This window comes from Phalangium opilio, unplaced genomic scaffold (assembly GCF_054372755.1).
Source record: "Phalangium opilio isolate 3A_F unplaced genomic scaffold, DU_Popi_V2 ptg000217l_1, whole genome shotgun sequence".
Lineage (NCBI taxonomy): Eukaryota > Metazoa > Arthropoda > Arachnida > Opiliones > Phalangiidae > Phalangium > Phalangium opilio.
In genome coordinates, this window is record NW_028324218.1 from 272,730 (window position 1) to 296,985 (window position 24,256).

The 24,256-nt window shown below is 33.1% G+C and overlaps 2 protein-coding genes across 3 annotated transcripts; one reads left to right on the forward strand and one right to left on the reverse strand.

Annotated features, from left to right (window-relative positions):
- On the forward strand, window positions 1-10,269 carry Rab35 (RAS oncogene family member Rab35). Its single transcript, XM_089856783.1, has 7 exons — window positions 1-178; window positions 396-446; window positions 525-648; window positions 798-922; window positions 993-1,117; window positions 8,266-8,546; window positions 9,214-10,269. Exons 1-6 carry the CDS (start codon window positions 127-129, stop codon window positions 8,392-8,394), a joined length of 606 nt encoding a protein of 201 aa, XP_089712909.1. The 5' UTR covers window positions 1-126; the 3' UTR covers window positions 8,395-8,546; window positions 9,214-10,269.
- A 615-nt stretch (window positions 10,270-10,884) lies between these two features.
- On the reverse strand, window positions 10,885-23,889 carry LOC149615356 (dynamin-binding protein-like). 2 transcript variants are annotated; one of them, XM_089856781.1, is made up of 15 exons: window positions 22,120-23,889; window positions 21,039-21,115; window positions 20,876-20,959; window positions 19,240-19,346; window positions 18,921-19,177; window positions 18,484-18,604; window positions 18,208-18,423; window positions 17,300-17,686; window positions 17,114-17,218; window positions 16,897-17,028; window positions 16,674-16,835; window positions 15,426-15,812; window positions 14,660-14,849; window positions 14,028-14,572; window positions 10,885-11,219 (listed from the first exon to the last, which is right to left on the reverse strand). In XM_089856781.1, the coding sequence occupies exons 1-15, from the start codon at window positions 23,652-23,654 to the stop codon at window positions 11,028-11,030; spliced, it is 4,497 nt and encodes a 1,498-aa protein (XP_089712907.1). In that variant the 5' UTR covers window positions 23,655-23,889; the 3' UTR covers window positions 10,885-11,027. The 2 variants fall into 2 exon arrangements, with proteins under 2 accessions (XP_089712907.1, XP_089712906.1); XM_089856780.1 differs by having other exon boundaries at window positions 15,420-15,812.
- Window positions 23,890-24,256: the final 367 nt, after the last annotated feature.

Consider the following 24,256-nt stretch of genomic DNA (forward strand, 5'->3'; position numbering starts at 1 on the left):
ACCAATCAGCGAAACCCGCCCCGTTTACGCCTCAGAAACCGATGATCAATGTTCGAACAGTTTTGAGATTTTTTTTAAAAAAGGCTGAACCAAATTTTAACTAAAAGCATTAAAAACTAAATAACAATGGCCAAGGAATACGACCACTTATTTAAACTACTAATAATCGGGGATAGCGGTAAGTTTAAAATTAATATCTAAATTAGGCCTAAGGCAAAAATGAAATATCCGGTTTATAAACGGTAAGCCTTGGCTTCTTTTCCAAGAAAAAACACTTGAGGAATTCGCTAATTACTTTATTTTAACTTTAGTTTTATATATATCAAGCTTCAGTTAGTTTTAATTTACAATTAGGGTATTAGTTATGATATTAATAAGTTATTTAACTAATTAAGGGGTTGGAAAAAGCAGTTTGTTACTGAGGTTTGCTGATAACACATTTTCTGGTAAAATATAGTACACCTTTAGTTTCATAATTAAAATTACGTCCCGCGATGTTAATTAACATTTTAAACGTAATTAAGGCAACTACATCACAACAATTGGCGTCGATTTCAAAATTAGAACGATAGAAGTTGATGGGGAAAGAGTCAAATTACAAATTTGGGACACAGCTGGACAAGAAAGGTTCAGAACAATCACCTCAACGTAAGTTGATTAATTTAATTATGAAAGGAACAAATTAGAAATAATTTGAGTTAATAACGAAATAGAGCAAAGTTTAAGCTTTAAAATAAGCCTAAAATGATCAAAATAGGCCTAAAATTAAGAAAGTTATGATACTTTTTACTATTAAGGTATTATCGGGGGACACATGGTGTTATTGTAGTTTATGATGTCACAAATGGGGACTCGTTTGCTAATGTAAAAAGGTGGCTACACGAAATAGACCAGAATTGTGATGTAGTAAATCGTATTCTAGGTAAAAACATTAACTTAATCTTAATCTCACTTAAATTAAGTAACTAATTAATTTAAATCTAATTTAATAGTTGGTAACAAAAATGATGACCCTGATAGGAAAGTAGTTTTAACGGAAGATGCCCAAAGATTTGCTGATCAAATGGGAATTCAATTATTTGAAACTAGTGCTAAAGAAAATATTAATGTTGAAGAGGTAATTAATTAATTGATTAATTTAAAGGGTAATCAAATTAATTTAAAGGGTAATCAAATTAATTTAAAGGGTAATCAAATTAATTTAAAGGGTAATCAAATTCATTTAAAGGGTAATCAAATTCATTTAAAGGGTAATCAAATTCATTTAAAGGGTAATCAAATTAATTTAAAGGGGTAATCAAATTAATTTAAAGGGTAATTAAATTAATTTAAAGGGTAATTAAATTCATTTAAAGGGTAATTAAATTCATTTAAAGAGTAATTAAATTCATTTAAAGGGTAATTAAATTCATTTAAAGGGTAATTAAATTCATTTAAAGGGTAATTAAATTCATTTAAAGGGTAATTAAATTCATTTGGTAGGATTTTACTTTACCTACCTAACCCAACCAACACTTGATTCTGATTAATTAGGCCACGGGGAGTTCGAAAAAATTAGTGAAAAAATTCTAAACCCGCCGCAAGTTGGTGAAAATTTTTTTTGAAAATTTCCGAAAATTGCATGTACTTACCGCCATTCAGACCGCTACGCGCCTAAACGCATTCTGCCCTCGATCTTGAAAAACTACCCGGGGGGGGGGGTGCCCTCGATCTTGAAAAACTACCCGGGGGGGGGGGTAAATATAATAATAAGGACTCGCGACGGAATTCAAGGAGCACATACTGCGGAAATATAGCTATGAAATTTTGAACACCCACTGAAACATTTAGAATTCTCATACCAGGATAGAAAAATATTTGAAGCGAGCTCCAATTTTAAAAATAAACAACGATATTTTGCTATATTGCGTAGATTATTTCGGAAGTAAATAAAGATAAACAATAATATTTTGGAAAAGGCATAATATTATTTGGGAAGTAAATGAAGATAAACCACAATATTTTGGAAAAGGCATAATATTATTTGGGAAGTAAATGAAGATAAACCACAATATTTTGGAAAAGGCGTAACATTATTTGGGAAATAAATGAAGATAAACCACAATATTTTGGAAAAGGCGTAATATTATTTGGGAAATAAATGAAGATAAACCACAATATTTTGGAAAAGGCGTAACATTATTTGGGAAGTAAATGAAGATAAACCACAATATTTTGGAAAAGACGTAACATTATTTGGGAAATAAATGAAGATAAACCACAATATTTTGGAAAAGGCGTAACATTATTTGGGAAGTAAATGAAGATAAACCACAATATTTTGGAAAAGGCGTAACATTATTTGGGAAGTAAATGAAGATAAACAATAGTATTTTGGAAAAGGCATAATATTATTTGGGAAGTAAATGAAGATAAACAATAATATTTTGGAAAAGGTGTAACATTATTTGGGAAGTAAATGAAGGTAAAGCACAATATTTTGGAAAAGGCATAATATTGTTTGTTAAGTAAATGAAGGTAAAGCACAATATTTTGGAAAAGGCATAATATTGTTTGTTAAGTAAATGAAGATAATTAGCAATATTTTTGAAAAGGCGGCCAATTATTGGGAAGCAAATGATGGTGAACAACAATATTTTAAAAAGGCTTCAATATGTTGGAAGGAAGAGTATATGAAAAATTATACATTATTAACTGCAAAACTGTTTATACCGATGGCTATGCAGTAAAGTGTGGCACTTAGCGTTACCCGAGAAACACCACTTGGAGGTGGCCACACGTCGTTTCTCATGAGGAGTTTTGATAAGGCAGCCCCCCTTGCCTACTGCCGCTATAATCCAACCGGGAGTTTTGATAAGGCAGGCCCCTTGCCTACTGCCGCTATAATCCAACCGGGGAGTTTTGATAAGGCAGGCCCCTTGCCTACTGCCAAAAACTAAGAAAACATTGCCTTATTCGTCAGTGAATTCGGCAGTGTTTTCTTCGTTTTGGCCAGCAATTAAAAATGCTGGTTCTGTCTCGGGATCGAGAGTAGCCAGCTCTTCCTCCGAGACCCCGATTTCAATTAATTCAAGGCCTTTTTTGCCCGGTCCAGGGTAGCAAGACTTTACGTCTTCCAAGAACCGAGCAAAATTGGTTCCAGGAGGAAGCCAGTTTCCATCCTGGTCCTTGAAAAATAGGCATCGGTACCAATAAGAAGCCATATATAGCTACTTAATGACCTGTCTGTTCTGTGGGGCTTAATGGCATCCTTCACGTGTTTATTTCGGTTCTCGATGTTGTTCGTATGGGCGCGAGAATCTTCCGAGTTGACAAACTCGTACTTATGAAGCACGGTAAGGTGCTCCCGAAAGCCCATTAACGTACAATTCATGTACATAGGGGCTCCGTCAGACACGATGATGGACCCAGGGGCTATATATTTTGCCATTTGCCTCCACAGAACAGCACGGGACTTATTTTTCACTTTCAAAAATAGACCATCTTTTGTATCCCGGCAATAAATTCCAAAGATACAAATGGTTTCCCCGGCTAACTCCGCCCCTCGGTTGTATTTGCGAGTATGAAGGTAGGTTTCGTCCACCTCCACAAACAGTCCTGGTCCTCCAATCTGAACTTTGTCGGCCCTATTAGAAATGACAATCTCCGTTACCTCACGACACATGGAAAAATAATCCACAACTGTTCGTGAGGAACATTCACTATGGGTTGTAGCGTCAGTGACGCTCATTTTACAAACCCAAAGGAAAACGAGGAAAAGATTGTCGGTAACCGACAAATTTTGATTATAGAACCATGTGTTTTTGGAGGGGACGAAAGCCTTCACACACTCGGAAACCAAATGATCGGGAACCTTTTTCTTCAATGCCCTTAAAGCCTTTCGCTTGTTGGCTCGAGATTGCCCAGTGGAACATCGGATTACGTATCCAAACCGACTTTGGTTGTTAAACACCCCCACAAGAAATCCATCGATAATTCCATCGTCGGATTTATTTCCGCAAGTACAAGCGATCTTTCTTTCATTGAAAGAAGTAACGCTTGGAACCAAGTCCAATGAAATCACCAGAGTTTTAGCGTCCCTTTCAGATTTGGCCCTTAACTCTTCGTTCATACATGGAAAAAATCCACCCCAATTTTTTAACGAAATACTGTGGAAAAACTGTTCCGCAGTTTCAAAATTAGGGTTTTCAAAAGTTGGATTTTCCATTTTTGAAAATAGGCCAGCCACAAAACCAAATGCTTCCCACCAAAAATGTGTTTCTTCCCACCAGAAATGTCTCTTCCCACCAAAAATATCTCTTCCCAACAAAAATATCTCTTCCCAACAAAATAATGCCACAAAATTGAGTTTTATTAAACCTCTCGCTTAGCTCGCTCAAACGCGTCTGATGAGTAATAAAGAATTGTCTTAAAAAGTCACCTGTTACTAAAAAACGGTTCGCGCATGCGCGAACGGTTGCCATGGCAAAGAAGAAGGTTGCCACGTTACCATGACAACCATTGTGCCGGCGGTGGGTTTGGATGTTTTAAATCTAGAACAAAAATTTAGCCGGGAGTGTGGCGCACTCCTGTAAGCCAAGCTACTGGGCGGCAAAGTTTGAGGGAATACGACACATGTCGGCGATCCTACCCTATAGGTGCCGACTGCCCCGTGTCCGCCGGAGGTGACTTGACCCCGACACCCCTTCCGTCACCTCCCAAGTAAACCTCATTTCCTTCCCCTGCTTACACACGTACTGAAACCTGTATAATCACATCCTTGCCGAGGTCCACTGACCCACTCGCATTGAAACCCTTCAAAAAAAAAAAAAAAAAAAAAGAACAAAAATTCATTTTTTCCACGTGAAGTGAAATCCTAAGCTATCCAAACCAAAAACCTAACCGAACCTGCTTCTGCCCACAATAAAAGGTAGATCTAGATCTTTTTTTTTTTCAAACCATTTATTGAAAAGGATTAACGGTTTGTAAAAATAAAAATTATCGAGTTAAAGTTGATAATTATGGCTTTCAAAAGTAATCGCGTTGCAGCGATGCGAAGGTTGCTAAATGGAAAGGATGTATCTGATTTTAGCAGCGTTCCTGAACATATTGTGTGTGCATTTTTTGACGAATGCACATATGTAAAAAGAATGCAAGTTGTAGCATTCTGCATATTGAATGGAATATCGGAATACAATTTTTGGCGAATCATTCGTTGGAAAGATTGTTCAAGGCAGGACGAACGTAAGGTTGCAGATCTTTTCATTTACATGAAAAAACCGGAAAATCAGGGTAGATTTTATTCATATGATATTCATTCAGGACTTATAAAATATTTGGATGAGGCTACTAGATATTTTGGTTCTCGAATTGAGTCATCTTAATTAATTTATTATTTACCGATTTTTACGAGATTTGGTGGAATTTCAGTAAATATATACGGCAGTAGGCAAGGGGACCTGCCTAAACAAAACTCCCCATGAGAAACGACGTGTGGCCACCTCCATGTGGTGTTTCTCGGGTAACGCTAAGTGCCACATTTTAAGCAAATTGTATATAATTTTCCAAATAAGTGACCGCCTTTCCAAAATATGTTGTTTATCATCCCAAATAATGTTACGCCTTTTCCAAAATATTGTGGTTTATCTTCATTTACTTCCCAAATAATGTTACGCCTTTTCCAAAATATTGTGGTTTATCTTCATTTATTTCCCAAATAATATTATGCCTTTTCCAAAATATTATTGTTTATCTTCATTTATTTCCCAAATAATGTTACGCCTTTTCCAAAATATTGTGGTTTATCTTCATTTACTTCCCAAATAATGTTACGCCTTTCCCAAAATATTGTGGTTTATCTTCATTTACTTCCCAAATAATGTTACGCCTTTTCCAAAATATTGTGGTTTATCTTCATTTATTTCCCAAATAATATTATGCCTTTTCCAAAATATTATTGTTTATCTTCATTTATTTCCCAAATAATGTTACGCCTTTTCCAAAATGTTGTGGTTTATCTTCATTTACTTCCCAAATAATATTATGCCTTTTCCAAAATATTATTGTTTATCTTTATTTACTTCCGAAATAATCTACGCAATTTAGCAAAATATCGTTGTTTATTTTAAAATTGGAGCTCGCTTCAAATATTTTTCTATCCTGGTATGAGAATTCTAAATGTTTCAGTGGGTGTTCAAAATTTCATAGCTATATTTCCGCAGTATGTGCTCCTTGAATTCCGTCGCGAGTCCTTATTATTATATTTACCCCCCCCCCCCCGGGTAGTTTTTCAAGATCGAGGGCAGAATGCGTTTAGGCGCGTAGCGGTCTGAATGGCGGTAAGTACATGCAATTTTCAAATTTTCAAAAATTTTTTTAACCAACTTGCGGCGGGTTAAGAATTTTTTCACTATTTTTTCCGAACTCCCCGTGGCCTAATTAGTCAGAATCAAGTGTTGGTTGGGTTAGGTAGGTAAAGTAAAATCCTACCATTCATTTAAAGGGTAATTAAATTCATTTAAAGGGTAATTAAATTCATTTAAAGGGTAATCAAATTCATTTAAAGGGTAATTAAATTCATTTAAAGAGTAATTAAATTCATTTAAAGGGTAATTAAATTCATTTAAAGAGTAATTAAATTCATTTAAAGGGTAATTAAATTCATTTAAAGGGTAATTAAATTCATTTAAAGGGTAATTAAATTCATTTAAAGGGTAATTAAATTCATTTAAAGGGTAATTAAATTCATTTAAAGAGTAATTAAATTCATTTAAAGGGTAATTAAATTCATTTAAAGGGTAATTAAATTCATTTAAAGGGTAATTAAATTAATTTAAAGGGTAATTAAATTCATTTAAAGGGTAATCAAATTAATTTAAAGGGTAATTAAATTAATTTAAAGGGTAATTAAATTCATTTAAAGGGTAATTAAATTCATTTAAAGAGTAATTAAATTCATTTAAAGGGTAATTAAATTCATTTAAAGGGTAATTAAATTCATTTAAAGGGTAATTAAATTCATTTAAAGGGTAATTAAATTCATTTAAAGGGTAATTAAATTCATTTAAAGGGTAATTAAATTCATTTAAAGAGTAATTAAATTCATTTAAAGGGTAATTAAATTCATTTAAAGGGTAATCAAATTAATTTAAAGGGTAATTAAATTAATTTAAAGGGTAATTAAATTCATTTAAAGGGTAATTAAATTAATTTAAAGGGTAATTAAATTCATTTAAAGGGTAATTAAATTCATTTAAAGGGTAATTAAATTCATTTAAAGAGTAATTAAATTCATTTAAAGAGTAATTAAATTCATTTAAAGGGTAATTAAATTCATTTAAAGGGTAATCAAATTAATTTAAAGGGTAATTAAATTAATTTAAAGGGTAATTAAATTCATTTAAAGGGTAATTAAATTCATTTAAAGAGTAATTAAATTCATTTAAAGGGTAATTAAATTCATTTAAAGGGTAATTAAATTCATTTAAAGGGTAATTAAATTCATTTAAAGGGTAATTAAATTCATTTAAAGGGTAATTAAATTCATTTAAAGGGTAATTAAATTCATTTAAAGGGTAATTAAATTCATTTAAAGGGTAATTAAATTCATTTAAAGGGTAATTAAATTCATTTAAAGGGTAATTAAATTCATTTAAAGGGTAATCAAATTCATTTAAAGGGTAATCAAATTCATTTAAAGGGTAATTAAATTCATTTAAAGGGTAATTAAATTCATTTAAAGGGTAATTAAATTCATTTAAAGGGTAATTAAATTCATTTAAAGGGTAATTAAATTCATTTAAAGGGTAATTAAATTCATTTAAAGGGTAATTAAATTCATTTAAAGGGTAATCAAATTAATTTAAAGGGTAATTAAATTCATTTAAAGGGTAATTAAATTCATTTAAAGGGTAATTAAATTCATTTAAAGGGTAATCAAATTCATTTAAAGGGTAATTAAATTCATTTAAAGGGTAATCAAATTCATTTAAAGGGTAATCAAATTCATTTAAAGGGTAATTAAATTCATTTAAAGGGTAATTAAATTCATTTAAAGGGTAATTAAATTCATTTAAAGGGTAATTAAATTCATTTAAAGGGTAATTAAATTCATTTAAAGGGTAATTAAATTCATTTTAAGGGTAATTAAATTCATTTTAAGGGTAATTAAATTCATTTTAAGGGTAATTAAATTAATTTTAAGGGTAATTAAATTAATTTTAAGGGTAATCAAATTAATTTTAAGGGTAATCAAATTAATTTAAATCATTTATTAATTAACTTTAGATGTTTAATGCAATCACAAGAATGGTTTTGCGTTCAAAACAAGAGCAAAAAGAACGTCAACAACAAACTCACGAAAGCACTATTAAATTACAAAAAGGGGCTCAAAGGGGGAAGAGAAAATGTTGTTAATTCGCCCCCCCCTTTTCCACCTTTATTGAAGTTACAAACTCCCCCCCATTTCGCGTTAGTATTAATTGTTTTTTTTTTCCCCATTTAATTTTGTCAAAAAAAAACAATTAATTAATTTGTCTCTCATCAAAATGATGGTCAATATTTCTCGGGTAAGTTTAAATAAATCACGTTTTTAATTAATTAAAAAATAATTAAAACCCATTTAAGCCACAAGAAATGTTTAAAATAAAGAATATAATATTTTTTTTTTTTCATATAATAATATTAATTAATTTCCTTTTTCTAAAATAAAATAAATAAATTATTTCTGGAGAATTTTTTGGTATTTTTTTTAAGCCTTGGTCTTTGCATGCATGACTTGCATTTTTTTTTTTTTTTTTACTTTTCTTCCTTCCAAGTTGCTTTGCATGAATTTAAATTAATTTTAATCGCTATTAATTAATTCTAAGCCGATAATTAAAGTTTTTAATTACCTTTGTAGTGATTTTAAGTTGATTTCTTCATGATACTTACTTAGTTAGGCCTTGGTCTGAAATTTCCTAATTTTTGGACTAAAAACAAATGGCAGACGTTTTAATTATGATTAAAATCAGTTAATTGCTATTAAGTGGGATTAATTTAAGGTTAGTATTGCCTTAACGCCATTTGTATAACTTTCCCGCCAATTTTAATTCAAATAAAAGTACGCGCCACGTGGTTAGTTGCTAACTTAAGCCTTGGCGATTTTTCTTTTTTTTTTAAATGGCTTCCTCGGGGTTTAATTATTTATTAATTAGATTAATTAAGCGATATTTAACAGTATCCTCGTATTTTCAGGCCCCAATCTTTTAATATAAATCGCTTCCAATCGTGCTCAAGCCAATCAAATCTTTTCACCCAAAAAAAAAAATGGCGGCCATTTTAAATCTTATTTCCTATTTTTAATTTTAATTTTAAATTAAATTAAAATTAAGAAAATCAGAGCCCAGAAAGTGCCTGTGAAATATCTAATCCCAGGTCTCGGTCCAATTAAAAATAATTATAATTAATATTAATATTAAATTAATGAAGATTAAAAAAAAAAAAAAACAAATAAGGTACAAAAATTAATTACAGCCGCTAATCATTATTAATGATAAAATTAATTAATTAATTAAACGATCCCACCACCCAAATGCTTTAATCATGATTACTGTAAGTTTTTTTAACATTCCTTTGATGGAAATAATTATTTTATTAATTAAAAATATAATTAATTATCTTGGGCTTAAAATTTATTAATTTTTTCCCGCCGCGTTAATTTTATGACTTTTCTCCAATTAATTAATTAATTAAAAATAAATCTACCTAATTAATATTTAATTGTAAATAAAATAATGTAAATTTTTTTTTTGGAAATTTTAAATTTTTGAAATAAAAATAAAAGTATTAAATTAAAAAATAAATAAAAATCAATTGAATTTTTTGTCGTTAAATTAAACTTAATTAATTAATTAAAAAGGTAATTAATTTGTGTATATATATGAAGGTTTCAAAAAGTCATAAAAACAACGCCAAAAAAAAAATAAAAAAAATAAAAAACAATTCCAATATGGAAATTATGGAAAATTAGGTTAAATTAAATTAAATTAAACGAATTAGGCTAAATTAGGCCTTAATTAAACGAGAAATTAATGAAAATTTAATTAATTTTCCTAAGCAGCCCTTTGCTTGTACGCGTAAATAAATTTAGAAGAAGAAAAAAAAAACACTTATGGAAAATTCCATGGAATTTCAAAAAGGGGGGGGGGATAAAAAAAATTAAATAATGTATATAATTATGTTTTGATAGACTGACCTTGTAAAAGTGCGACATAAATTAAAAAATAAGGGTAACATTCCCTTTAAACAAAACCCCTGTCCATTTGTTTATTTGTATATTCCTATTTCCTAAGGACTTGAAGGGGCAAAGGCTTAAGGACTTCCGCTAAATCTTATAAACTTATGCTAATTATGTTGTAGTTCTAGGAGGAGCTAGACTACTCATTATGTAGAATAAATTTTACCCAGCCAATAATATCTCTCGCTGTGATTGGGCCTTGGAACTCACGTTGCTACCCATTCAACCAATGAAACGGCAGTTAGAAAGACTCCAACTCCATCAGAATAATGAGATTGGCGTGAGGGGGGGGGGTAGTAAGTTCTCAAGTCCCTCCCCTTATAAAAACCCGAATTAATAGAGAGCTTTCAATTGGAGGAGAAGCTGAGTCTCGTGACATAATTTACGCTGCCATATTGGTGGGTTACTTTAAAGCGGGAATGAAGCTGAGACTACCCAATATGGCTACCAGAAAAGCGCCGGTAAGACTTGGGAGGGTGTGATGTACTACTATCCCATCTGAAAGCTCTCCATAGAAATAACCACAGGAGATAATTGGGGGCGCAATAATCCTTAATAGCTGTATTTATTCCTAATAAAATTAATAATTAAATAAAAGTAGTTTTATAATAAAATTAAAAACTCGAATATTTAACTTTTGTAAATATCAGATTTAATTTTAATCATTTAAATGCAATTAATCAATATATTTATGATTTAATGCAAGGCCGAAGGAGGGGAGGAGTAAATTTATATATATAAATACATTTAATTATAATATTTAATTTTAATTTCAACCCGGGGTATTATACTTTGATAAATAATTAGCAGGGACATATCCTTGATTACCATACCTGTCCTCAACGAACCACCATTCGGAGTTGCCATGAAGGTCGCAACCGTGAATCAATAAGACCACTTGACCTTGAGTTAGACATAACTGATTCGGTCCGGTAGCGCTAAAAGCGTATTTCGCGAAATAATACTGAAAAAAAGATACAATTGACCAATGATTGACCGGCAACTTTGAAGGGGCATAACTCTGGTTCTATTGGAGATACGGGGATGTCCTTTAAGTATGTTATAACCCCATTCCTTAGCTTTCCAACGATACTAAATACTTAAGGGTTACAACAATCAGGGCCCGAGTAATTAAGCAAACTGTTAATTAACGTCCTCTCCATGGGATTAACATTAGCTTACTTACACCTTAACCTTTTAACTCTGGTTCTATAAGAGATACGGGGATGTCCTTCGAGTATGTTATAGCCCTATTTCTTAGCTTTCCAACGATATCTAATACTTGGAGGTTAAGACAATCAGGGCCCGAGTAATTAAGCAAAATGTTAATTAACGTCATCTCCATAGGATTAACATGGGCTTATTTACACGACAACTTTTAACTCTGGTTCTATAAGAGATACGGGGATGTCATTTGAGTATGTTATAGCCCTATTTCTTAGCTTTATAACGATACCAAATACTTGGAGGTTAAAACAATCAGGGCCAGTTTGAAATTAAGTTTAATCCGGACGGGCTAAGTAGATATAGATTTAAGGTGGAACTCGTAAACGCAACGCAATTTAGTACAGGCAAAGGCAGGGCGTTGCGCGCGCAATATAATAATAAATTTCGTTTATGAATTCCACCATTACGATACAATTTTATTATTTTTATTAAAAGAAAAAAATGAATTCTGTTATTTTCAAAATTCCCGTTAAACTTGTCTCTAAGGCGAAGGCCTAAATCATCAACTTCTTATAGGGTTTTACGGTCAACTAACAATATTTCCAAATATATACTCCCCGGTATTAGGAAGGGAAGGCGCGCGGCGGCACCTTTGAGCTGGGCGCAAGCGCGGTGGGGTTTCCCCAGCTGCGAGGCTCTCGGCTAAACTTCAAGGATGCCGCTTTAACAGTGCAGATACTACATACCAACGGGTTGAGGAGGGGTTTCCCCAAGAATGTAGCATTCCCCAGACAGGCACAATAGAAGCCGACATTTTGGGAATGCGGAACCGGAAACAGACGCGATAGAATGCGGAAAGACTACGTAACCCTTTCTTTTTAGCTCCATCCACAATTGTATCGTCATGACTGAGTTATAATTTAACGCCCAGACCGAACCGCTTTACTTAGGAAGTTGAAATTTCGCAGGGACGTTATTCTTAAAGGAATAGCGACGTGATTTAAAAATGATCTCAAATCTAAAGAAAACCTTACTTTTTTGAGAGTTTAAACTCTTCTGATTCCAAAAATATGCTTGATTAATATTTAAATATGAAGGAAAACACAGAAAAAACACTTTGAAAACTTGAAATTTGGGGGGCAAAAGCAAATTTGCGAAGAAGATTTTTGGCGGGTTTTCACCTTGCTACGTCACTCACGGCATCTCGCGGAAAAGCCAAGCGCGCGCTCCCGAGACTCCCGAGTCTACTATTGCTGCGCGCGCGCGAGCAAAGAAAATATAGAACTATCTCTGCGCGCGAGTCTGGATAAATTAGGCTTAACGCGGCGCGGCGACATTAACAGGCGCGTCACGTGAGCGACATCTAGAGTGAAAGTTTCTCCTTACTACGTCATCAAGCGAAACAAAATTTTAACTAGGCCTTTTCCAAACACAAAACTTTGATTGCAATTTTACAAATTTCTACGAAACCAAATACAAAAGTAAACATATCATAATAAACTAGATTTTTCAAGGATTTTTTTAGCATTTTAAGTTTGTGGGTGACGAAAATTATGTCACTAACACTTTAACTAGTAGATGATGATTAAAAAATATTTTGGTAATCCGCCGCCATCTTCAAAAATGGAGGCCATCCCTTCCCTATAGTCGCTATTTACGTTAATCGCGTAGTACTTATTAAGTATATGATTGTAACTAACCTTTAGCCCCATAGACGGGCGACAATTTTGACCAGAGATTTTTAGAAAAGCCGCATTTATACCCGTTTTTATTGTCTAATAATAACAATCGTTTGAACTACGCGATTAAAACCAAATTTCCCATATCGATTAAACTTAATTTCAAACTGTAATACATATAATAATTTCTAATTTCTGGCCCCCCTTTGTGGGTCTAACTCTCAAAAAATTATCCACCTCGTAATGTTAAGCTCCATAGAGATTAACATTACGATTTCGGATTGAGTATAAATATAAAATCCTTCACGGGATTTTCTTAATTAACATCGTCTTCATAGCATTAACGCGGGGCTTATAAACACGACCCCATTTAATTCTGCTTCTATTAGAGATACAGGGATGTCCTTTGAGCATGTTATAGCCCCATTTCTTGGCTATCCAACGATACTAAATACTTGGAGTTTCACTAATCAGGGCCCGAGTAATTAAGCAAAATGTTAATTAACATCGTCTCCATAGGATTAACGCGGGACTTATTTACATGACACCATTTAACTCCGGTTCTATTAGAGATACGGGGATGTCCTTCGAGTATGTTATAGCCCTAATTGTCCTCTACACAACGATACTAAATACTTGGGGTTACAACAATCAGGGCCCGAGTAATTAAATAAAATGTTAATTAACATCGTCTCCATAGGATTAACGCGGGGCTTATAAACACGACACCATTTAACTCTGTTTCTATAAGAGATACGGGGATGTCCTTTGAGTATGTTATAGCCCTATTTCTTAGCTTTCCAGCGATACTAAATACTTAGGGTTACCACAATCAGGGCCCGAGTAATTAAGCAAAAATTAGCTTTAACTAATTCCAATTAAAAATCAAAAACCCATAACCCAAGGAAAGATAAACCAATTCTGACCTCAGTTTCCTGTTTAGTTGAACTGGTGTCACCTGGACAATTTTCGTACAACATTCTAGGCTCTGCATTACTCCCATATTCTTGTTTCACAGCTTCAATTGCTTTGGCTTGCGGTAACAAGTCGTAATTCTGACCTTCCTCTCCAGGCATGATCTCGTATCGATGCTCCAAATTTGGCAGTTCTTCGTATGACGTATTCGGATTTCCCATGGAGGTCGAACAGGGGTCAAACTCGTCTACTTCGGAATAACGCGGCGACGCTTGACCCGAAGGTGGCAAAGACGATTTTGAACCAGTTGGACTCGAAATGTCCAAGAGATTCTTCCAATTACTACCGGAGGTTGAGGAGGAAGGTCTTGGTGGTTCCAATGTGTCCGAGTTGTCAGAACGAAGACTGATATTGTCACCCGATGGTAAGTTGCAATAACGCGTGACGTCGGGGGAGGGAGTGGTCATCATTCTGGTTTGAGGGGAGATGGACAGACGTGGCGGCGCGCTGGGGGTCAACGAAGATAATATCGGGGCTGGAACGAAACCCTTTCCAACTGGACAGGGACAGATACAAACGCGTCATGGTGGGTTTAAAGTAACGTGACGCAACCGTCTCAGCGCTGAGATTAAGGATGACTTACCTCCGCTATCGACGAACCAGCGATGAGCATTATCCATTGGATCCTTCTTTTTGATGACCCCAACGATGTCCTCTTTGCAAAGGGACAAATCAAGTAGATCGCTGGCCACGTAATTTTCATTGGCGACGTATAAAGTGTGATGAGGATACTGAGATCGAATGAATGACCTTTGACCCGGACTTTGAGGAGACTTTATAATACCATTTAAGAAGAGAAATTAAACACGATGAAAATTAGTTAAAAGGTTTAACTACACAGCAGAAGTTTGGGTAAAAGCAAAACTAACAAAAATAGGTCAAATTTTACCGATAAAACTAATAACAAAATTAGGTCAAATGTTTACCGGGAAAAACTAACAAAATTAGGTCAATTGTTTACCGGGAAAAACCAACAAAATTAGGTCAATTCTTTACCGGGAAAAACTAACAAAATTAGGTCAATTCTTTACCGGGAAAAACTAACAAAATTAGGTCAATTGTTTACAGGGAAAAACTAACAAAAAATAGGTCAGATGTTTAACCGGGAAAACTATCAAAAAATAGGTCAAAAATTTACAGGAATAACTAACAAAAATAGGTCTAAAGTTTACCGATAAAACTAATAACAAAATAGGTCAAAATTTTAACTGAAAAACTAACCAAACTAGGCCCAAAGTTTACCAGAAAAACTAACAAAAATAGGTCAAAAGTTTGTCGGAAAACTAACAAAAATAGGTCAAATGTTTACAGGAAAAGCAAACAAAAATAGGTCAAAAGTTTACCGATACTTGATTGCGCGTAACTTGCAGTCCAGATCCGATACTATGACGCGGGTTATTGGCAGGCGATTGCTTCTTGGAGTCGACTTTGGCGGCGGATGGAAACAAATGCTTGGGAATAACGGACATCTGGACGAAGACGTCGACCACCATGTTATGTTTAACCTTGAAGACCTCGAGAATGTCGCCGTGGGCACCCGCCAACGACGGAAGTTCCATGAGGTTAAGCATCTCTTTGGCGGAACGACCGATGAAGATACGACGAGAGTGCAAGAATTGCGCGATGCAATCGTGAAGGATCTCGATCGACAATGAACACAATTGAGGTAACTCGTCTAAGAGTTGAGTGTTCAGAGCCTCGTACGTGTTTTTGGCCAATTGAGCTTCGTCTTGAAGCTATCGCCATTAATTTATGTATCATGATTGAAGAAGAGAATTCATGGATAAGTTTGCGATTTCACAGTTCAGAGAACTCATGAATGGATGGATGCATTAATGACTCATTCGAGACTTATTTGGAGATCTCCTGAATGAATTTACGATTATGGAGAACTCATGGATGAATTTGCAATAATGGAGAACTCATGGATGAATTTGCGATAATGGAGAACTCATGGATGAATTTGCGATAATGGAGAACTCAAAAATGAGCTTGCGATAATGGAGAACTCAAAAATTTATTCGCGATAATGGAGAACTCAAAAATTTATTCGCGATAATGGAGAACTCAAAAATTTATTCGCGATAATGGAGAACTCAAAAATTTATTCGCGATAATGGAGAACTCAAAAATTTATTCGCGATAATGGAGAACTCAAAAATTTATTCGCGATTATGGAGAACTCAAAAATTTATTCGCGATTATGGAGAACTCAAAAATTTATTCGCGATTATGGAGAACTCAAAAATTTATTCGCGATTATGGAGAACTCAAAAATTTATTCGCGATTATGGAGAACTCAAAAATTTATTCGCGATTATGGAGAACTCAAAAATTTATTCGCGATTATGGAGAACTCAAAAATTTATTCGCGATTATGGAGAACTCAAAAATTTATTTGCCATTTCATAGAACTCATGAATGAATAAGCGATTTCAGAGAACTCATATGAATGAATTAGCGATTTCAGAGAACTCATACGAATGAATTAGCGATTTCAGAGAACTCATATGAATGAATTAGCGCCTCATTAATACCTTTGTAGAACTCATGAATCAATGAATGAGTCATTCATGACTACAGAAACCTAAACTCACGGCTTTGGCTTTATTTGAGTCTTTGCCACTTTTGAGTCTACTTTCATATGCGTCATAATCGAGTAACTTATCATGACGTTTTTGAATCAGATTTCGCGGTCCATGAAACATCTGAAGCAAATGTTTCACGACCGCGAAAACCCTTTTATCTACAGACGCTTTCTAATTAAAAAATAAACTAATTAACAAATCCAAAACTGAATAAAATAAAACATATCCTTACGAAATCTTCCCAAAATTGAGTAAAAATAATTCGATGAACTGATCTCAACTGATCTACTTCTTTTAACCCTTTCCTTTCCTGATAAAAACTACCGATGTCTTCGGCTACGTTTAAAACTACCAAATAAAATTCCTACACCAAAACATTTTAAATTAATTAATAAATAAGGCTACAATTAAAATTTAACAAAACATTAATTAAAGTTAATCGTACTAACTTGCATTTGCGTTAAAAACGCCGTTATATCTTTGAGAAATATTTTCAACGTTTTTTCGACAGTTTGAAAACGTTTTTCAGCTTCAACAAAAGCCTCATCTTTCGTCTAAACATTTTCAAGTTACTTAAGTATCAATTTAAGCAAATAGGCCAATTACTTTCTCCGGAAAAAGGGGCGTGTACTTACGACGGAAGTTAACCCCAAGGAAGACGACAACATGGCACTTATCCTGGAGGATTTTTTCCTCAAAGAATGTAGGGTCAGTTTGGAAAACCTCGAGGACAAACTGGTATCCGTGTCCTTTCGATATTTGAAAACTAAGTCTTTTCTACGTTTAAATTCGTTGATGGCCATGGCGACTTCGGCCATTATATCGACTGATTTAATAAGATCGGCTTTATCAGGATGACCGTCTTCGGTACATTTTAAAAGTTCGTTTAAAAGTAACGGATATTTCAAGATTCTTTGAACCGGTTTAATTAAAACCGATTGTAAATCGAAACAATTTGTCTTGGCTTTCATTTTTTCAACGCCTTGATTGATATAATCTTGAATGGCGGCCTTAGATTCGTACTGTAAACGTTTTTAGACCAAAATTAGGTCAGTTTTAGGCTTAACTACGCTTATTTTGAGACGAGTTAGGCTTAGGAATTTATGCAAGTCACGATTCGTACACTTAGGCCTTGTCGTTCTTCCGCCACTAATTTCGCTTACAATTTGGGCTAATTAGACCTAATTCATACGTTTTTAGACCAAAATTAGGTCAGATTTAGTCTTAAATTCGCCTATACCCCCCCCCCATCCATTTTGAGACGCGTTAGGCTTAGGACATTTTGAATTTATGCAAGTCACGAAGATTCACGAAAAACTTAAGCCTTGTCCGTTTCCCGCTACTAATTTCGTTTACAATTAGGCCAATTTAGGCCTAATTCATACGTTTAATATTTAATAGGTTAAACCTTGGTTTATATTAACCCTAACTTTGAAAAAAATAGGCTTAAAATCAAGTTACAAAACATTACGCGGACTTAAACGTGGGTTCACCGTCGAGTATAATATATAAGCCTACAAAGAAAGATGACCTTTGAACTTACAATTTTAAGTAGAGGTATAACTTCATCATGGTTTCTACAATAATGTCCGTACACCTCTTTGAGGTCATCACCGAGTGACACGAAACAAACGCCAACAACTTGTTCTTCGGGCGCCCTATCTTTGCAATTTTTATTCAAATGGGCCAAAAGTCGATTTGAAACGTCAATAACTTCGTCCAAATTTCCAAATAGAGTTACCATATCAATTTCTAAAGCCTGTTAATTAAAATAATTCTAGCTAAATAAGGTTTTAAATTAATATTAATTATCGTTTACTTTTCCACGCGCTGGATTACTCAAAAAAATTGATTGGCAAATTTGCATATCTTGCAAATAATCACGTTCAGTTTGCAAAAGTTCAGTAATTATGCATTGACGTTGATCAATGTTTTTTCGTCTACAAAATTGATTGTTTTTACAATTAGTGATTAAAAACCATTTAAAAGTATTTTTTTAATTAGTAATTAAGAATAATATTTTATTAATTAAATATTAAAAACCATATTATTTTATTAGTGATTAAAAACCATATTATTCTAATAATTTGTGATAAAAAACCATATTATTCTAATAAATAGCTATTAAAACCACTATTTTATTAATTAGCTATTAAAACCACTATTTTATTAATTAGCTATTAAAACCATATTATTTTATAAGTATTTTATAAATGGGTGATTAAAAACCCAATCAAGGAAATATTAATTACTTACTTCCTCTCTTCCGCTTTCCGACCATCTTCCTGTTTCCTACGTAAAACAACTTCCGTATCTCGTTTCCGTTCATCCTCATTTTTAAACTGATCTTTTATTTTAAATTTGCAATTTAATTCCGATATTTCAGTTTGAATGGCAATTATCTGTTTATCATATTCAGCAATTTGCCTTTTAAATTCCAAAGCTCCTGGACTATTGCCATCAGTTTCGCGTTCAACCGCATTGTTTAATTTATCTCTACAACGTTCGTATTTCTAAAACCAAAACCCCGTAAAATAATTAAAAACTTTAAAGTTAATTAAAAACGGTGTTTAACCTCTTTCTGTTGTTTTTTCTCCGAAATCGATTTCTCGATATCAATATGCGATAATTCTAAAATGGAGTTCGATCTGTGATCGCGAGATTCAGCAAATTTCCCCGTATCTTAATTAAATTAATTTAATTTTAATTAATTAATTAAGAAAATTAATTAATTAAAGGGTATAATAATTAGGGTTGCCAATGTATGAAAATAAATAAATAATTTTCAATCATGAAATTCCTTCGACTTTCAAAGGTAATTTATAAATTAATTAAGTTGAGTATCTTAATTAATTAGTTTAATTTTAATTCATTAATTACGCTGATTAATTAAAGGGTATATTAATTAGGGTTGCCAATGTTTGAAAATAAATAAATAATTTAAAATCATGAAATTCCTTTGAATTTTAAAGGTAATTTATAAATTAATTAAGTTGAGTATCTTAATTAATTTAATTTTAATTAATTAATTAAGTTGATTAATTAAAGGGTATATTAATTACAGGGCGCCAACTCTTGCAGAGAAATTTTTAATAGGAAAAATAGGATTCGCTAGGCGAAATTATAGGATTTTATAGGACCAGATTCATGAAATTATAGGATAATATAGGACTCTTAAATGACTAGTATATAACCAGAACCGACCAATTTTAATGAAATACTGCTTAATTTTTCAATTAAAATAGTATACAATGCCTTTGCACTGCTAAAAAAAATATCACCAACTATATCACTTACAGGGCTCCCACCAAAACCTCAAAAATAAATAGGGGAAAAAGGGAATTTTCACGATAAAAATAGGGTAAAATAAGGACCTAAATTCTAAAAGTAGGAACCAAAAAGGGACCACTGGTAAAACAAAATGATATCTATTCTGTGAAAATATCACAAACAGTTAGGTTAAAATAGGATATTATTTCTGACTTTCTTTTGTTTATATTCTTATTCTAAGGGAGCGGAAGGTAAGACTTGATACTGGCTCTAATGTATAAGGAAGGTTTTTTTGATTAGAAGTAACTATTTTCGTATCATGCTTACTGTTTTTTAAAAAAATCCACTGAACTAGAATTTGGACCTTTACAGGGTTCGTACAAAATTTTTGGAATGAAATTCCCTGACTTTCCAGGTTTTCTCTGACCATTTGCAATAACGTACATGGCGAACATATATGAAAACCAGTCTAAATTCAGTCGAATAACTTTTGCACGAGTTGTTATTGTTATAAAAATTAGCCAATTAATTCGTTTAAATTTAATATTAAGTAAATCATAAATAACCGGAGCGAGCTTCGCAAATTTGGGGCTCTGGTCAAATCTCAGACAAGACATTTTCTGAGGTTTTTCTTAAGGGATTATAATTAATTACTTCAAAATTCTGAAAACATAGGACTTCATAGGACGATTTGTGAAATTATAGGATAAAATAGGACACTTTTCAAAATATAGGATTTTATAGGAATTATAGGACCTCTGGGCGCCCTGTAATTAGGGTTGTCACAAATTTGAAAATAAATAATTTTCAAATCATGAAATTCCATTTCAATTCTGTATTGCAAATTAATTATTATTTGGGAGGTTTTAAAATTTATTTCCTGACTTAGGGTTTTCCCTGATATGTGGCAACCCCTGTTATAGCTATTGTTCCCAAATCACCTTCAACTATATCAGGGAACCTCGTAGGAGCTGCCGGAGCGGACCGCCGAGAATGTGACGGTTTGAAATCTTTATTTTTTAATTCTATAAATCAGTAACATTTATATAACTTTAATTTATTCAAATTTTAATTAAAATTAAATTGAATTGAAATTCTACCAACCAGAAACATGGTGGCAATCGTTGAAGTAATCGTTGCTAGGTAACGTGGGTAGGGAAGTTTGAGATTTCAACACGCGTCTGTTCAACATAATGAGAATTTTTGTAAGATTGAAATAAAATTGCTGTTTTGCGCTAGGTGCAACTAACTAACCGAGGCGGAAAAAACCCGATTAAATAGCGCCTAACTGATAAGATTAGATATAAACGTCGAGTTATAAAAGTAGAGAAGGTCGGATTCTATTTTTTGGAAGCTTAATTACAATTTAGTAATTAACAAAATAAATATTAATAATTTCGTATGAGTAAAATACACAAAACGCGATAAAATCAAAATACGTAAAAATAATAATGTGAAAATTAATTATTTTTCTTAAACTAATTAAGTGGTTAATTAATAAACTACACCAAGTAATTAACACATTTTCAGCTATCATTTGCCAAAATTTCATAAAATTCCAACGAACCAAACGCGAGAAAATTTTATTTTTAGTTGGCCTACTCGTCCCCTTAGAAATAACATTGGCGAGAATGAAATTAAAAATAATTATTTTTCTAAAACTAATAAATTGGTTAATTAAAAAATTAAACCAAGTAATCTACATATATTCAGCTATAATTTTCCAGAATTTCATAAAATTCCAACGAACCAAACGCGAGAAAATATTATATTTGGTTGGCCTACTCGTCCCCATAGAAATAACATTGGCGAGAATGAAATTAAAAATAATTAATTTTAAATAAAATAATTATCGGATTAATTAACGACTTGCAACAAATATTAGGCACGTTTGCAGTTATCATTTACCAACGTTTCATAAAAATCCATCACACCAATTTGGAAAAAAACCGGATTTTAAATTTATTAATTCGCGCCCATAGAAACAACATTACCGAAATCCAAATTAAAAATAATTAATATTTCTTAAACTTATAAAGTTAGCGCCAAAATAATTAAACCAATCAATAGGTCTTATATCAAAGCATAATTGGCCTAATTTCCGTTAAAATATTCCCACAAAATATATGAAATAAAATTAAAAATGTAAAACAAAACCGCCACCAAAAAAAATATGTAAACTCACCTAGGTTTGTACTGTATGCTATCAGGTGAACTGAAACTGTAACTATTATCGTAGTAACTTGAACTTTCCGATATGGACACAGATCTTGATAGAGGCAAACTTGTTGAAGATGTATCCAATTTGAGTATATCATCCATTGAAGACGGTCCCGATTTTGGCAAATGGTTAAAGGCCCATCCACTGGCCATACTGGTACTACAATCGGAATCGGACCTTTGCCGAGTTGTTCCGATAATCTCAACATAATTCGCTGGACATAAACCGACTCTTCCGTCGTCTGTTGTTGCTTCATACCAATTATCATTCAATTTTCGTAACAGGGTTATGGTATCTCCTTCTTTTAGGCTTAAATCCCCTTCGATGTTCGATTGAAATTCGAATAAAACGCGTCCAAACGTGTCGTTAGGTAAGACGACTTGATTTAAATTTAGGCCTAATTCCTTGATTGAGTTTGAATTGGTTGAAGCCTCGGGGCAATCCACGATAACGTCGACGCATTTACGAGGAAATAAGCCTATTTTCCCGTCAATTTCACCTTCCAACCAATAGTCATCGATGTGACGCATTAACCTCACTAATTCCCCCGCGTTGAATGATAGTTCATTGGGGAATTCACCGCGAAATGTGGTCAAAGTTCGACCATATGGCGTTATACCACTGTTCAAACTATCATAACCGTAATGAATGTTGTTCTGGTTTTCGGTACACGATTGTAACCACGAATTATCAACCGGAAACACGTTTTCATGTCCAGTTTCGAGGGGTTGTTTAATTGGCGGGGAAGACTGAGTTATGTCAATAAATGGAGTTGTGGTTGACAGTTTATCAAATTGGGAATTGTTTCCCAAATCAGGTTTAGGGTTAGGGTTAGAATTGTTGCCCAAATCAGGTATAAATTTTTGGGGTTGATTATTATCATTTATGGTTGGTTTTTGTTGTTGTTGTACACCTTCATCAATGATGGTAACAAATGCAGCGGGTATTAGACCAGTTTTACCATTGCATTCACCTCTATACCAATCTTTCTCAACTATTTCCGTTATCATGACATGTTCCCCTATTCTCAGATCTAACTCTTCGGGTAACTGGGCTTTCATATCCATTTTAACTCTGCCTACCATTGAAACCCGTTTGGGGAATGATGATTTTTTAATTATTGTTGTGTCTAATGCCCAGACGTGAGTTAATGGGAAAATACCAATTTGATCGTTAATTTTACCCCTCCACCAATTAGAATCGATAGGTTCTATGCCTATTATTATATCGCTTCTATCGAATGACAGATCGCCACTTTCCTGAGCAATGAAAATGTTAACGGCAGCGAATACCGCTTGCCCATCTTCAAAAGGAGGTATTTTAACTTCCATAACAAATCCCGATGGAAAGTTTCCAATTTTTCCATTGCAAACGCCGTTTAACCAATGCCTGTCAACCCTTTCAATTACTTGAATGATGTCACCTACTTGGAGTTCCAATTCGCCTTCCACGTCAGATTTAAATTCGTAAATAGCTTTGACGACGTTCCCACTTTCCATTTTCACCAAAACTTAGCGAGTTAAAACTTTTAAAACCGGGTTTTTAACGTTTCACATTCGTAATTCACGCAATATTCACGACATTTAACTTTAATTATATTATTAACTTAAATTTACACATAATTGGGAGTTCAAACTATTGATTAATTTAATTTTAAATACATAATTATTAAGTAATTTGATACTTTCCTCTTCCTACTTCCGCCATTTTATCGTACATGTATGCAATCGTCTGCTCGATCAAATTCAAAGTGTAAACAAAACTAAGGCCTACTTTAAAACGTCACATTTAATTTATAAAACGTCACATTTAATTTATAAATGACTTAAATAATTAAAATACATGTGAATTAAGACTAATTAGTTTGAAATGTATCACTAACTTATTGAAATTATATTAAAATGTAGTATATATTTTTTCACAAATGTACTTATTTCCAGCACGTAATCTTTAGCGCGGGAAACTTGATTTCAAATTTACAATACAGTGGTGTACTATAATAACCATATTTTCTGTTTTATATCTATAAGTTCCCTGCGTCCTCATTAGGCTTACATTAAAAATAAAATGACATGACATCTTTCGTGGGTGTCTCGGCTTT